The 13640-nt window shown below is 45.4% G+C and overlaps 1 protein-coding gene across 1 annotated transcript; it reads right to left on the bottom strand.

The window, feature by feature from the left end:
* Positions 1–2936: 2936 nt before the first annotated feature.
* LOC123105985 (UDP-galactose/UDP-glucose transporter 2) lies at positions 2937–6479 on the bottom strand. The gene is made up of 6 exons (XM_044528175.1): positions 5931–6479; positions 5437–5465; positions 5148–5349; positions 4116–4358; positions 3923–4024; positions 2937–3564 (listed from the first exon to the last, which is right to left on the bottom strand). Exons 1-6 carry the CDS (start codon positions 6069–6071, stop codon positions 3220–3222), a joined length of 1062 nt encoding a protein of 353 aa, XP_044384110.1. The 5' UTR covers positions 6072–6479; the 3' UTR covers positions 2937–3219.
* Positions 6480–13640: the final 7161 nt, after the last annotated feature.

Raw genomic sequence — 13640 nt, 5'->3', positions numbered from 1 at the left:
TTTAGTGTTTCTAATACCATCTTCTTTTATCAAGTTTTCTCAACACCCAAGTCTTTTGAGAGACTTTTTCTTATGCATGATTATCTCGTTATCATTAGTTTATTTGAAACCAGTCTCACAGCAAGTCTTGGTTATCTAGATGAGACAGAACAAAGGCTTCTTAATTAATTTTCCTAAACGAATAAAATCGTAGTATTAACTATCAAGACCTACACCCACTTGAATAGATAACACATTCTACTACTACAACTAGCATAAGCATTTCAAGCTCAAAAAGCGGGAGTCATAGGACATAATTCAGATCCATGAATGTTCACGCTTCTCTTCCTTATGGTGTGTTCTCGTCACTCGGCGTAGATCAACTTTGTTGTACAAAGAATTAGCGAAAGATTCAAAGGAAAAACACAACTATAAAGAGTGAATGAATTTTTTTATATTTTTGGAATTTGAATGATAACTTGCAAAATACACGAATAAAATGATGAGCAAAGCAAAGCTTTTAAAAACCAACTAAAGAAAAAGACAAGCAAAGTGTTGGAACCGACCAACACGAGCTTTTTGAAGCTCTTCAATGAGCTTAAGTACAACCATATTACAACTTATTCAAATAAATGCTTCCACATCTTGATATAAACGTGAAGACAACCTCCCCAAGCTTGGGATTTTGCACGCCCAAACTCGAGAACTCATTGTGGGATGCCATGTACTCGGTGTTGCCTGAGAGAGAGTTGGCGAGGTCGTTCATGTTTTTTTTTTCGAGAATGGAGGTCGTTCATGTTGTTGATGGAGTCTCCAAGGTTGTATGCGACGATGTATGTGGTGTAGGGCGTCCCCCCTTCAATGCCATCCTTGGGCTGCACGTCTTGTTCCGGTGCGGGTTCTCCTTCATCCACGTCTTCTCTTCGGGTTAAGGAGCCTCTTGGTCAAAACTCAAAAGTCTCTTCCTCTTTTTGTGCAACATAATGCAAAATTCCCTCCTCGACCGAGAAACGTTTAGGCATGGGAGTGAGCAACAAATGTCCCACTCCAGTGATACATATGTAGTAATGACCATGAGCAGAAACTAACATCCCGACACCATGGATAACATGAATATTAACAAGACGGTTCTCTCCCAACGGGTTCAAGCCGGCAAGGTCGAGGCCAAGGGAGTTTTCCAAGATGGTGACGAATCCTCCGCAAGTGATGTCGTCTTGCGCGTGGTTTGCTTGTTGGGTGAGGTGAAGTAGAAGAATTGCACCTAAGTTCAGCGTGATGTCCGTGTTGGGGTTTGCGGCTTTCCTAATGAAGAGCATATTTTCTTCTTTAACTTTTTATACTTCTCCATGTTACTGCAACTTCTTAGTGATGACATAATAAAAATATCGAATAGCAGGACACCCAATGAAACTGGCCCTATGCTTATGGCCTTCAAAACTTATTTCATAAAGTGGATGTACTGGACGTGGGTGTAGAACGTGTGGATGTAACGGACATGACCGTATTTGTTGGTGCAGCCAAACTGAGTGCACCACTCCGCTAGGGACATATCGAAGCTTTAGTCCACCGGACGGAAAGTATCCGTGTGCGTGTGTGCATGCGTGCGTGTGCGTGTGTGGGTGCGTGCGTGTGTGTGTGTGTGTGTGTGTGTGTGTGTTTGTGTGTGTGTGTGTGTGGTGTGTGTGTGCGCGTGTGCGTGTGCGTGTGCGTGTGCGTGTGTGTGTGAAGATGTTCTCAAAAACTCAAGCATCAATCGGTGGTACATTTTTGTGTCTTGAAAGACAAAGTGATGCAAACCAACATTAACATATAACAAATTGAAATCATTACAACATCAACAATTAAGTGCTCAACAGGTAAAACGGTTCAAAACGAGTACGAACCTTAGCATGGAAATAATTTTCAGTCCAATAGAAGGATGTAAGAGCACGGATTCGCGAGAAATAACTTGAAGATTGGGGGAGAAGCATATCGTAGGTCCTTATTTTTGCGGGAACATATCGTAGATCCTTCACGTGAGAGGATTCAACTAAAAACGAGTATATATAGAGAGAGAGAGACTTCAAAATTTCTTTGAGTTTTGGAGGAGAAGGAAAGATAAGATTGAAATTTGTGATTAGTGTTACCTCCTCTGGGTTGACTTATGGACGAAAACCAGACGGTATGAGACAAGCGCTCGAACCGGACACCGTCTTCTTCTTTGGAAGTGATTTTATTTCTCTGCGGTCATTTTTGGTTTTTCCTAGGTGTTCTGAGGGAAAGAAAATCTGTTTTTTCTCTCGTGAAGCACACAGTATGAAAAGCACTGTTGTGCTTCCCAGTAAAGCACAAACATGCTTTCCGAAAAAGTAAAAAACACAGTTGTGCTTTCTGAAAAGTCAAAAGCACAGTTGTACTTCACGTTGAAGCACGACTGTGTTTCCCGAAAAGTAAAAAGGCACCATGTTTTTGTTCTTTGTTTCCTGTTTCTTCTGCTTCTGGTTTTTTTCGGAAAAAGTAGTTCGTCCAAACCTATTAACATTGGATCTAATTTCGAATATCTCAACATGGGAAACACAATATCGAAAACTGTTCGTGATTTGGACGCATAATTGAGATAAAATCTTCACCACCAAAGGGAGTGAGAGTTACATGTGCAAGAGGTACATCTTAATTAATGATTTCAGAGCTTTAGGCAAGAACTTCAAGAGATGGGGTTCACCGTTTCAAACTGTGCAGTAGACCAGAGGAACGGAGCAGAGGAGAACATGCGCCTTTTACTCGGGAGATCAAGCAAATGAAAGAGACGGCTGGACATATCACATTCCGCCATGGACGGAGAGAAGTATGGTCAATATTAAGATCGAGTGAGGTGTCATCAATATTCTAAAAAAATGTCACGAGTGAGGTGTTCTCAAAAGCAAAAACAATGACACGGAGGAACATCAAAGATGTCAAGGAGAAGCTTAGTCTGGAGAAGATGACTTTAACGAATTTTATGTGATTTTCCACTTCATAGATAATCTCAGTTGTCCATGATATATTGTCACGGAGACCTAAGGCAAAAGGATTAACAACATCTAATCCATCTGTGATCATCTCCATCCTGCAGTCTGATTTGTCCCTTTAACTTACAAGTTACAATCCCCAAAACAGTTCCACGACATCAAACAACACAAACTGGACAAAGGTTCACAAAAGCAGAGTTGGCCAAATCCTGCACTCTGATTTGTTATTCGTTCAGCTCATCCAAGTCACCGATCATACCAAGGGCGATGTCTCCTCCTCTACTCCGTCTCCCCGCCGCTTCTCCTCGCCGCGCTGCGCCTTCGCCTGCTGGCGCTCGGCCATGCCTTTCTTCTCCTTGTCCTCCGGCAGGAGCCTCAGCACGATCCCCATGGTGATCAGCAGGAGCCCCGTGACGTGCTGCTCCGTCATGGGCTTTGTGAATATCAGGTACGACAGGAGCAGGGTCACCGCCTTCCTCGCCGTCGTTACCATGGCCGTCGTCGCGGCCCCGAAGAGCGCGATGAGGGACAGCACAGACACCTGCCCGACGAACGTCGCCATCGCCTCGAAAACCAACACGGCGTACACGTACAAGTGCTGCAAGTGGGCATAAACGTCTGTCAGATTAATCTTTTTCAGCAATCGTTTTGGGGAGAAGTACTAACAGCAAGTTAACCAGGAGCACCTTTAAATTCCAAGTGGATCAGATACTTTTCCGGACAATGTGGTTAGAATCAAATCAGAAGAATGAAGAATGTAGTGCTGAGATGTCTTGTTGTCTACAAAATGAACTATACTTGCAAAGATGGATTCCTTAAGGCTAGTGTTGTTCACAAAAGAGTAGTTGATTCTTTCCTCTTTCCCTACCATCTGGTTTGTACACATTCTGAACTAAAGTATCTGATGATTAAAATACCTGACAAAACAACATGGAGGAGAGATTTTGATCATATACCTGAGAACACGCACTCCACGCCGTCGTAAGCTCCCCTGTTAACACCATTGGCACAGCGAGGAAAGGCAGGCCAACAACAGTTGAGCAGAACAGCATCTCCATCTAACCAGAGAGCAAGTATTCAGTGTCAGTGTTCTCCCAATTCAATAACTGACAGAAACATGTAGAAGACATCAAAATGTACATAGAGTACCTGTGTGGTGTCTGGGTTCATCTTGAAGATGGCTTCCTGCAGGTTACCAAGGAAGGCATCCATGATGAGTGCACTGGACACCATGGCCACACCGATCATGCTGAAATTAGGCGACGTTTGCGCGTCCGCGAGCGTGAAAAGTATGAGGCCGATGACGAGCATCACCGCTGACACGTACTCATGGAACGGGTACTTGCGTCTTAATCCTGGGATAAATGCTCCCATTATCATCACCGGCAACACCTGAATGGCAGAGCGAAAGGTCAAAAACAGAAATAAGATCTGCACCGCTGATTGAAACTGGAAATTCTTTATTTTCAGATTAAGTACTAACTGAAGTTCTCTGGTCTCAACTTCATTTCGACTTTTCTCAGAAAATTACCAGTAGTCAACTTCCTACCAATTGGAAGTTTCAAAACATGGGAAGCAGTAAACATTCACATGGGTTTCTCCTCTGCTTCCTAGGGACAGGGAACTGAGGAAGTGCTACAAGCAACAGTCTATTCCTTCAGCTGCACATTCCCTTCGCAGAAGTAGTACCACTAGTACATTATTTACATTATTATCAAACAATGATCATTTGAAAAGCAATTTCTCGCTGGCAAAATACTAGACATTTCATCACAGACAAAACTAAACTTTTAAAAGCAGCCTTGTCGTGCATACCAAATTAAGAGGGAATCATTCAGAATGCGCATATCGACAACACTGTTCTGCCTGCCCTACATACTCCGATTTTAGCAACAAGAGTATGTGTACTATCCCGGACTCAAAAGTAGAAACACGCTCGAATTAGAGTACTGCACATCATTGAACAGGAATAGCTTGGCAGCTCAGCAGACATCATTTCTGATGTCGGATTCTCAAATTGGAGCATTTCCCAGAAGAGAAAGGTTCAAGTTTCCTCACACAAGAGCACAACAACACATCTCATGCCGCAACAATAAATAAAATGAAATAATGACAATAAATTAAGTTACTGCACTGTCTGACAGAAATAGAAAAAGCAGAAATAACTTTGGCGAACCTCACCTTGGTGGACTTGAACATGATCTGGGCGGGGTAGTTGAGGAAGGCGAGGGAGCCCTTGGTGAGGCCGTTGGATCCCATGAGCACGGCGGAGAGGCGCACGTAGGTCCGCCACGGGTTCACCATGTGCTTCACCGTGAACCCCTGCAGCCGGATCAGCCCCAGGTACACGAAGCCCTGCACGAACGTGAAGTACCACCCATAGCTGCACCACCACCACCACAAACACCATTAGTACACTGAGAGAGAGTACGTCTCGCGAGCGATCAATCACCAATCGTTAGGTGGGTACCTGAACTGGAGCCGGTTGTAGACGTATTCCTGCAGCAGCACGAGGACGGACATAGAATTCAGTTTACCACGACAAAGTTTCGAAAACGATAGGAGATCGATGGTCGATTTTGTGCAGGAATTGTACGAGGCAAAAGGAAAAGAAAAATCAGGGGAACGTGTGCAGAAGCTTCGTGTTCGGGGTACCATGTTGACCGGGCAACTCTACGAGTCAGTCAGTCAGTCAGCCTAGGACGAAGAAAAATAATATGTGGAGTGGAAAAGAAACAGTATCTATCTATCGATCGATCCTAGTGCAATTAATTCCGGATTTCAAAAGGAAAAATCAATGCACTCCGAAACGTAAAATCTTGCGACCCTTCGATAAGAAGGAAATGTTGCGAGATCTCCATACTACAATTAACAAACGATGATTCGAAGAAGGAACACGGACGGGGTAGAGTGTATAATCGGAAGGAGGAGGAGGAGGGGAGGAGATGGAAGAGAAGTAGGTACCTCGCAGATGCCATTGACGAGGTAGCCGAAGAAGAAGCCGGAGGAGCAGATGAGGAACTGCTGCCACACGGGCCTGTCCGTGAGCGAGACGCCGAACAGCCTCCGCCCCTGCTGCTCCTCCCCGTTCCCGCCGGTGGTCATGGCCGCCTTTCTCCCTGCCTCTCCCTCTCAACGCAGACACAACACTTATCTCTCGCTAGAGCTAGATCGTCCGCGGAGGGAGGGAGAAATCGATATCCCGTCCAATTAATGGCCGCCGAGGGGAGGGGAGAGAGATGTATCGACGGCCAAAGGAAAGAGGGGAAGGGAAGAGAACGAAACGGAACGCCTGCTGGTTTAATTGCTAGCTACGGGTCGTCGCCACTCGCCACCGGCTTTAAAACGCTGCCTTGTATTGGCGACTCGCGTGTGGACTAAGAGGAGTGCCTCCCCCGGGAGAGTTTCCTCACTTGTCACTCCCGCCACCGTCCGGTCTTCGTCGCCGCGGGCTGGCGCGCGAGCGAGAGATGCGGGCGAGGCGACGGCCGCGCTGCCGTTTCGGCGGTGCCGTTTGCAGACCCGGCGGACGAGGGGCGGGGAGAAGAAATCAATCGATCGAGGAAAAACGTGGGCGTGGATGGCGGCACGAATCTACTCTTCTAGTGCGTGCCTCGGGTTGCGGAGGGGCCGGCGACCTGGCTCGCCGGGCGGAGGGGGGACACGTGGCTGGCGTGCATGCATGCATGGCTTGACAGGTGGATCCGTGGGGCTAGTGGGACCTGCCTGTCATGCAGACAGTTGGTGCAGGAGGAGGAGACGACGACGACGACGGCGCTGTTTGACTGGCGGCATGCATCGAGAACGAATTAATGCTCGTCCTATTCTACCTGTTTTTTAGACGAAATCAGGCAGTATTTTAATGAAAACCATGAGCCATTTTATAGTAGTACTACTTATTTTTTTTGGACGAAATCAGGCAGTATTTTAATGGAAACCCTGAGCCATTTTATAGTACTTATTTTTTTAGACGAAATGAGGCAGTATTTTAATGAAAACCATGAGCCATTTTATACTTCTTGTTTTTTTTAGACGAAAGCAGGCAGTATTTTAATGAAAACCGGAGTACGAGCTGTTGTGCAAAGACAGGTCGATGCTCTCTCCTGGAGAGGTCTCCTTCGTCTTTGGCAGAATCGAGAGAGGGTCAATGGCTGTGTTTACCCAGATGAAGAAGATCCAGGTAGTACTACTCCGTTCGATGCAGATATAAATGTAAACCAGCGAGGCGAGGAGGAGTCTTTTGCGTCGGTTGATCGGAATGCGTTCACTAGTTGAGCTTCCTTTGGAGTGCCTCCGTTGCGTTCCACTGCATCGGCTAGTGTCACACACTCGTATTACCACTAGTAGTAGTTTAGCCTTTTCTGAAAAAAGCTTTACAAAGACCACTCGTGGCAAAACAAAAAAAATCGAGTGTTGATTGTTTTTTTTTGCCACAACTTTCACGAACGTCATTCCGTGATGAAACTTGGTAAGCACTTCGAACATTTGTCATTCTTTTCCACCAATTTTTTTGAATTTTTTTAGATTTTACTGTTCATGGTGGTATGATAAAAGCTAAAACTTGGATGGGCACTTACCAGCAGTTTTGTCATGAATGCAAGTGATATTGACATACATGTGATGTTTTTCTGAACATTTTGATATCTTATTTGCATTTTTCCGATTTAGTATGCATTAATTATGAACTTTTCAAAGTGACAATCAAACGGTCAAAGGGCAAAAGCACAAGACGCCAAAGTGGGTTGGGCAAGACCAAGTGTTTTCAGAAACTAGGGGCAATCCTAACGAGGGAAACACAACTAAGGGTATAAAACCAATTATCCCTTTTTTTATGAATTCAAAAATTGTTCATCCAATTCAAAAAATGTTCACGCATTACAAATGTTTTGGAATTCAAAATTAGTTCAAAAAATGTCCATGGCATAAAAATGTTCATGCACAAAAATAACGAATCGGTGTAGTAATAGCTTGTTTTGAAAAGAATGGCCAGCTATCTCCATGGAAAAAACTTGATTTGTTGATAGCAGGAAGCACAATGATATTGAAAAAATCTAAAGTATGTTCAAGCTGAATAGATATACTGATCTTCACATTTCAGCAACCATAAAGCAAAATCTACAGTACGGTCAAGCTCAATAGCAAGAAAGCACTGTACACATTATCCTATAGTACTAGTGCATGTGCAATGCAAAATTGTTATGCCAAACCACAAGAACAACACAGAAAACATCATCCAAATATCGGGTGGTATGATAGCAATAACACATTGAACACGTAATAACCAAGACCAGCGATAGTAGCGGAAAACAATTTAACCAAAAAAAGGAACATGTAATGCTGATGCTTGGTCTTCACTAAGAAGATCTAACAGTGAGTCTTCTTCCTCTTCTTTCTAGGAACATCCAAGTCAATCTTGTTCAGGCCGAACTTTGTCATATTGTGAGCAACTAGCTGACGAAAGAGCAAGATGGATTCCCTCTCCTCCACCACCATTCCTTTCCACCTCTCTCTTCTCCACCGCACCAACCATGGCGACCTCTAGCTCCTCCACCCATGGAGGGCTTGCTACATTGGGATTTTGCACCGGGCATTGCCCTTGCGGATCAGGTGAGACGAAGATTTGGATCCAAAGTACATTTCTCACCCTCTCGAGACGCCAAGGAGTTCTTTTTGGTGGTCTCTTTCTCCTCGGCCTCCTTCCCCCTCTCGGTGGATTCTGTTGGCATCGCTCTGCAGTGTTGTATTGGTGGTCTTTGCTCGGGTTTCAATGTGGTCCAAATCAACTCACGTTCCTTTCGGTTTTCCGTGGCAAACAACAAAGTTGGGCATTTCATCTATAAGCTTAAAGAACGCATTTGACCAGATTTTGTTTGCCATTTTCACCTATTTAACGGGAGATTTGCTAAAGCTCCAATACTTGCCACTAGTTGGCACGCGGACATGGAATTGACTGATATTGCTGCTTGCAACCCATTGGCTATCAAATCTGATTTGAGGTTCTTACATCCCAGCAACTATGCCATTCCTGGCTCGCTCATGGGTTGCAATATGAGTAGCTTGAAACCTATTTCCTCTATGGTTTTCTCGGATAACAATGCTCATGAGGCTTCTTCTTCAACCTTTCCAACGGAATTGATCATACACGATTCCACAAAGGATATTCAAATTAAGTTTGGATCATTTTCTTCGTTGGCAAAAGATTCAACCAGTCCTGACCCCCCTAATTCCTCCCCCGATAGAATTGATCGTATTGCTTTGATGGAGCTTTTTTTGTCAAAGGCAGAATTAGAGGAGAAACAATTACCCAATCACATTAATTTGGGGGGATTTAAATGTCTGTTAAATGTGCCTTATCCGCCCCTACCACGGACTTATTTGAATTCGGCCTTTCGATATGCTCCCCCTCACTCATCTTGGCCGCCTATGCTCACTGCACGTCACAAAGCGGACTTGGCTCAAGCCCACTATTCTCTGGAAGAGATTATTTCATTATCAGCCCACTGGGCTTCTTTATGCCCACGATGCTTACAATGGGGACACAACAAATCTACGTGTCAAGCCCGCCTAATTTGTCTTAACTATTCGGGGCCAGACCATAAGGCAACAAACTGTACACGTTTTGGTAACCACCATCCCATTCCTAAAGATATTCGGCCGAATCACAGTCAAATCAAATTGCCCGGATCTTTTGCTCCTTCCGTCCATGACCATAGACAGAGGAAGACCACGGTCACCATCCAATGCTCCGTTTGTGCCTTCTATGTGCACGTGGCCAAATCTTGTCACAAGAGACGATATGCACAAAAATGGAAATGGATTCCCAAGACATCTGGTCTTTCCTTTCCTACCCCTCACGCTCCGTCTCCCGCTCTAGTTCCCAAAATGCCACCGCCCAGTCTAGTCTCTTCACCATTACAACTCTTTGAGAAAACCCCACCTACACCGAGCTCTCTCGCCATGGCGAACTACCCATTGAACCCGGTGCCGTTCCTCCTGCCGGGGTTCGCTGTCTAGCCTAGACCTGCCGACCGCTTGGTGCGCAGCGGCTTGGTGGTTGGCCCAATCCCGCCGCTAAACCACGACTTCTTGGCCATTGCGGAGACAAGCGCCTATGTTCCTCTTCACCGCCGAGCTGCTATCCGCAACACGGTCATAGGTCTGCTCCATGAATCTCATCTCTTAACTACTAAAGTCAGCGATCATCCATTTGGCATTGGCATTTTTGGTTTTGTGGACTCTTTTATGCGGGACACCGCAGTAGCCACCCCCATCGAGTTGGAGGATGAGATCTGCTCATCTCTTTTGTCCCCCGTAATGAGGCTCTGAATAGGCGCACTACTTCCTTTGGGCCTGAGGTGTGCCTTATGTTCTTTGGATTTCCGTATGACTATCAGATGGATTATTATCTTTCAAAAGCCCTCGGTGGATATGGCTCTCTGGTCTCCTGGTACAATCCACGACAGGACAGGCGTTATATTGTTTTGAAAGCTCGTGTTAGTTGCCTCAAGTTGATTCCAAAGAGCTTCGTTGTCTGGCAATTGGGTGCAGCCAGAGATTGCTGGATAGTTCAAATCACAATTCTTAGGAGCAATGACTGGAATGGCCTCTTGCACGAGGTCTTGCCGCCTGGTGAGGATACACCACCACCGGATGGCAACCCGCACCCTCAATTTGGACCTGAACTCACAGCAGAACAGCTTTATCAACAGCAGGTCCACAATTGGCTAGTCCAGAATGCTGCACCACCTGCTGGTTTCAATGGTGACAATGCAGAGGTAGATGGACCTTCTCAAGCTGATTGGGATGAATGGCAAGCCCCCCTGTTGCTCCTCTACCAGTGCTACCACCGCACCTGATCAACTACCAAGCATGGCTGGCTGCGCAAGGCTTAACGGTTCAGCATGGTCTGGTTCCTGAAGACAACCTTTCTGACAGTCCCATGCAAGCTTGGGATGACTCAATTACTATCACTGATGACATCAGCTCTGACAACACTGTAGTGCTCATCGTGCCACCTCTGCCCGTGCAGCAATTGGATCCTCCAATGCCTAATGACTCTCTGACAGTCACAGTCACTATGCATAATTAAGGCATTCAGTTTGGGCTCTCTGCTGATGGTAATGAACTTTTATCTCTCCTGATTTCTGACCCTATCCCCAGACAGCAGTTGAACACGTTTATCTTTGAGGCTCTTAGGCCTCAGATCTCCACAAATTGGCCCTTGGTCCAATGGCTATGGCATGAGGAACAACACTACAGAGATATCTATCTTTGTGTCCTCTGATAGCACTAGAGTCCACTTTGTGCAACAGCCAACCTCATCAGTGGTCATTGAAGATCAGCAACCTGAAACTGATACACCCCCAGATCCACAACTTGACTTAGCCCTGATGGATTCAGCGGCTGAACTTACTGAAGATGCGGTTCTAGCGGCTGAACTTACTGAAGATGCTCTCCTGGCGGCACCGTCTATGCCCTCTACTTCCAGCAATCCTTCCTCAGATGTCCCCCAACAGGAGGAAGCAGGAGTGGAAGCTACTCTTCCTTCAACTTAATATCATCAGTCCTTAAATGACTCTTTTGCGTAGCTGGAATGTTCTCTCCTGGAACATACGAGGTCTGAACTCTGAATCGAAACGGCTAGCGCTTCATAATGCCGTACTTTCTAGTGGATGCTCTATTATATGCTTGCAAGAGACTAAAAAGACTGCTTTTGATCTTGTGTTTATTAAGTCTTGCTGTCCTCGACAATTTGATCGTTTTGCGTTCGTTCCATCTCATGGTGCTTCCGGTGGTCTTATTACTATCTGGAAAAGTTCGATGTTTAATGGCACGGTTGTGTTCTCTAACGTTTACGCGCTCGTAGTACACTTTTCCAGCACGCAGTCAGCCCAGTCATGGACTCTAGCTAATATTTACTGACCTTGCACAAGGGATGATCGTGTCACGTACACTAATTGGTTATATGACCTGGATATCCCGCACACCCAAGACTGGCTACTTTTGGGCGATTTCAATTACATCAGAGCACAGGATAATCATAATAAACCTGGCGGTAGCACTCAGGATATGTTCACGTTTAATGATATTATCCGGCATCAAAACCTCATTGAGCTACCTGTCAAAGGACGCACCTACACCTGGAGCAACATGCAGCTCGATCCGCTCTTAGAGCAATTGGATTGGTTCTTTACATCGATCCACTGGACAAATGCATATCCCAAAACACTAGTCAAGCCGCTTGGAAAACCTGTATCGGATCACATCCCTTGTGTTGTCTCGTTCGAGACCAAGATTCCTCACAGCAGACTCTTCAGGTTTGAATCTTATTGGATACAACACCCTAGCTTCATGGATATTGTCAAAAATACCTGGGACAAACCGGTGAGATCACAAAATGCTGCTACGATCCTTTGCTACAAGTTCAAGGCACTCCGACATGCTCTTAAAATTTGGAGTAAATCTATCTCCCGCCTCTCAATTGCCATTGATAACTGCAATAGGGTCCTAGCTGACATGGATGAATTGGAAAATAAAAGAACCCTATCCACTCGTGAAACCAACTTCAGACGTATACTTAAGAAGCACTTGCTCCGGCTTCTTCAATATCAGAAACAATACTGGAAAAGGAGGTGTACAATCTGTTGGGTTAAATCCAGTGATGAGAATACAAAATTCTTCCAAGCAGTTGCTACTGAACGCTACCGTAAAAACAACAATGCTTGCTTTCAAGACAATGATGGTACCCAAGTTGATGATCATCCAAGTAAAGAAGCGCTTCTGTTCCAAACTTATAAAACTCGTCTTGGGACAATCTCACCCACTGAAATGAAATTTGACCTGCCTGCCATTATTCAACGTGCTGACAACTTAGATCACCTAACTGCACCCTTCATGCACGAAGAGATCGACGCGGTAATGAAAGAGATGCCCTCTGACCGAGCACCTGGCCTTGATGGCTTCAGCGGGGCTTTCCTCAAAGCATGCTGGCCCATAATTAGGCATGATTTTTATGCTCTTTGTGACCAATTCCATGCGGGTGATCTGGATCTCACAAGCATCAATGATGGGCTGATCACACTCGTCCCCAAGATCAACTCGCCCAAAACTATCAACGACTATCGCCCAATCACCCTCCTTAACTGCTTTCTCAAGCTAATCACAAAGTTCTTGGTTGATCGTCTCCAAAAGGTTATATTGCTACTCATCCATCGCAACCAATATGGATTTATGAAGGGCCGGACCATCCAAGGTTGCATGGCTTGGGCATTTCAATACATTCACCAATGCCACGCATCACGGAAGCAGATAGTTCTTCTGAAGCTCGACTTTGCCAAAGCATTCGACACAATTGGACACAGGCCTATGATTAACATAATGAGATGCATGGGCTTCAATGATAAATGGATTAACTGGATTGAGTGCATCTTCTCTACGGGCCAATCATCGGTCTTGCTTAATGGTGTCCTTGGTCGACAATTTCTCTGCAAGGGTGGAGTCCGCCAGGGTGACCCCCTCTCACCGCTTCTGTTCGTCCTGGCGGCAGACCTACTTTAAGCGGCAATCAACGATGCCTTCCAATGAGGTATGATTGAACTACCATTCCCATGCACGGGTGAAACTGATTACCATGTCATCCAATACGCCTACGACATGATCCTAGCCTTGCCAGCC

The sequence above is a fragment of the Triticum aestivum genome, chromosome 5A, assembly GCF_018294505.1.
Source record: "Triticum aestivum cultivar Chinese Spring chromosome 5A, IWGSC CS RefSeq v2.1, whole genome shotgun sequence".
Taxonomy (NCBI): Eukaryota; Viridiplantae; Streptophyta; class Magnoliopsida; order Poales; family Poaceae; genus Triticum; species Triticum aestivum.
Note: the sequence above shows the minus strand (reverse complement) of the source record. Positions and strands in the feature narration are given on the sequence as shown.

Excerpts from the sequence above, each read along its gene's own strand:
- LOC123105985 (XM_044528175.1), bottom strand. The coding sequence starts at position 6,071 with ATGACCACCGGCGGGAACGGGGAGGAGCAGCAGGGGCGGAGGCTGTTC. Across the intron at positions 5,466-5,930 it reads TCGTCAATGGCATCTGCGAG|GAATACGTCTACAACCGGCT; the intron begins GTACCTACTTCT and ends GTGCTGCTGCAG. Across the intron at positions 4,359-5,147 it reads TCATGTTCAAGTCCACCAAG|GTGTTGCCGGTGATGATAAT; the intron begins GTGAGGTTCGCC and ends TCTGCCATTCAG.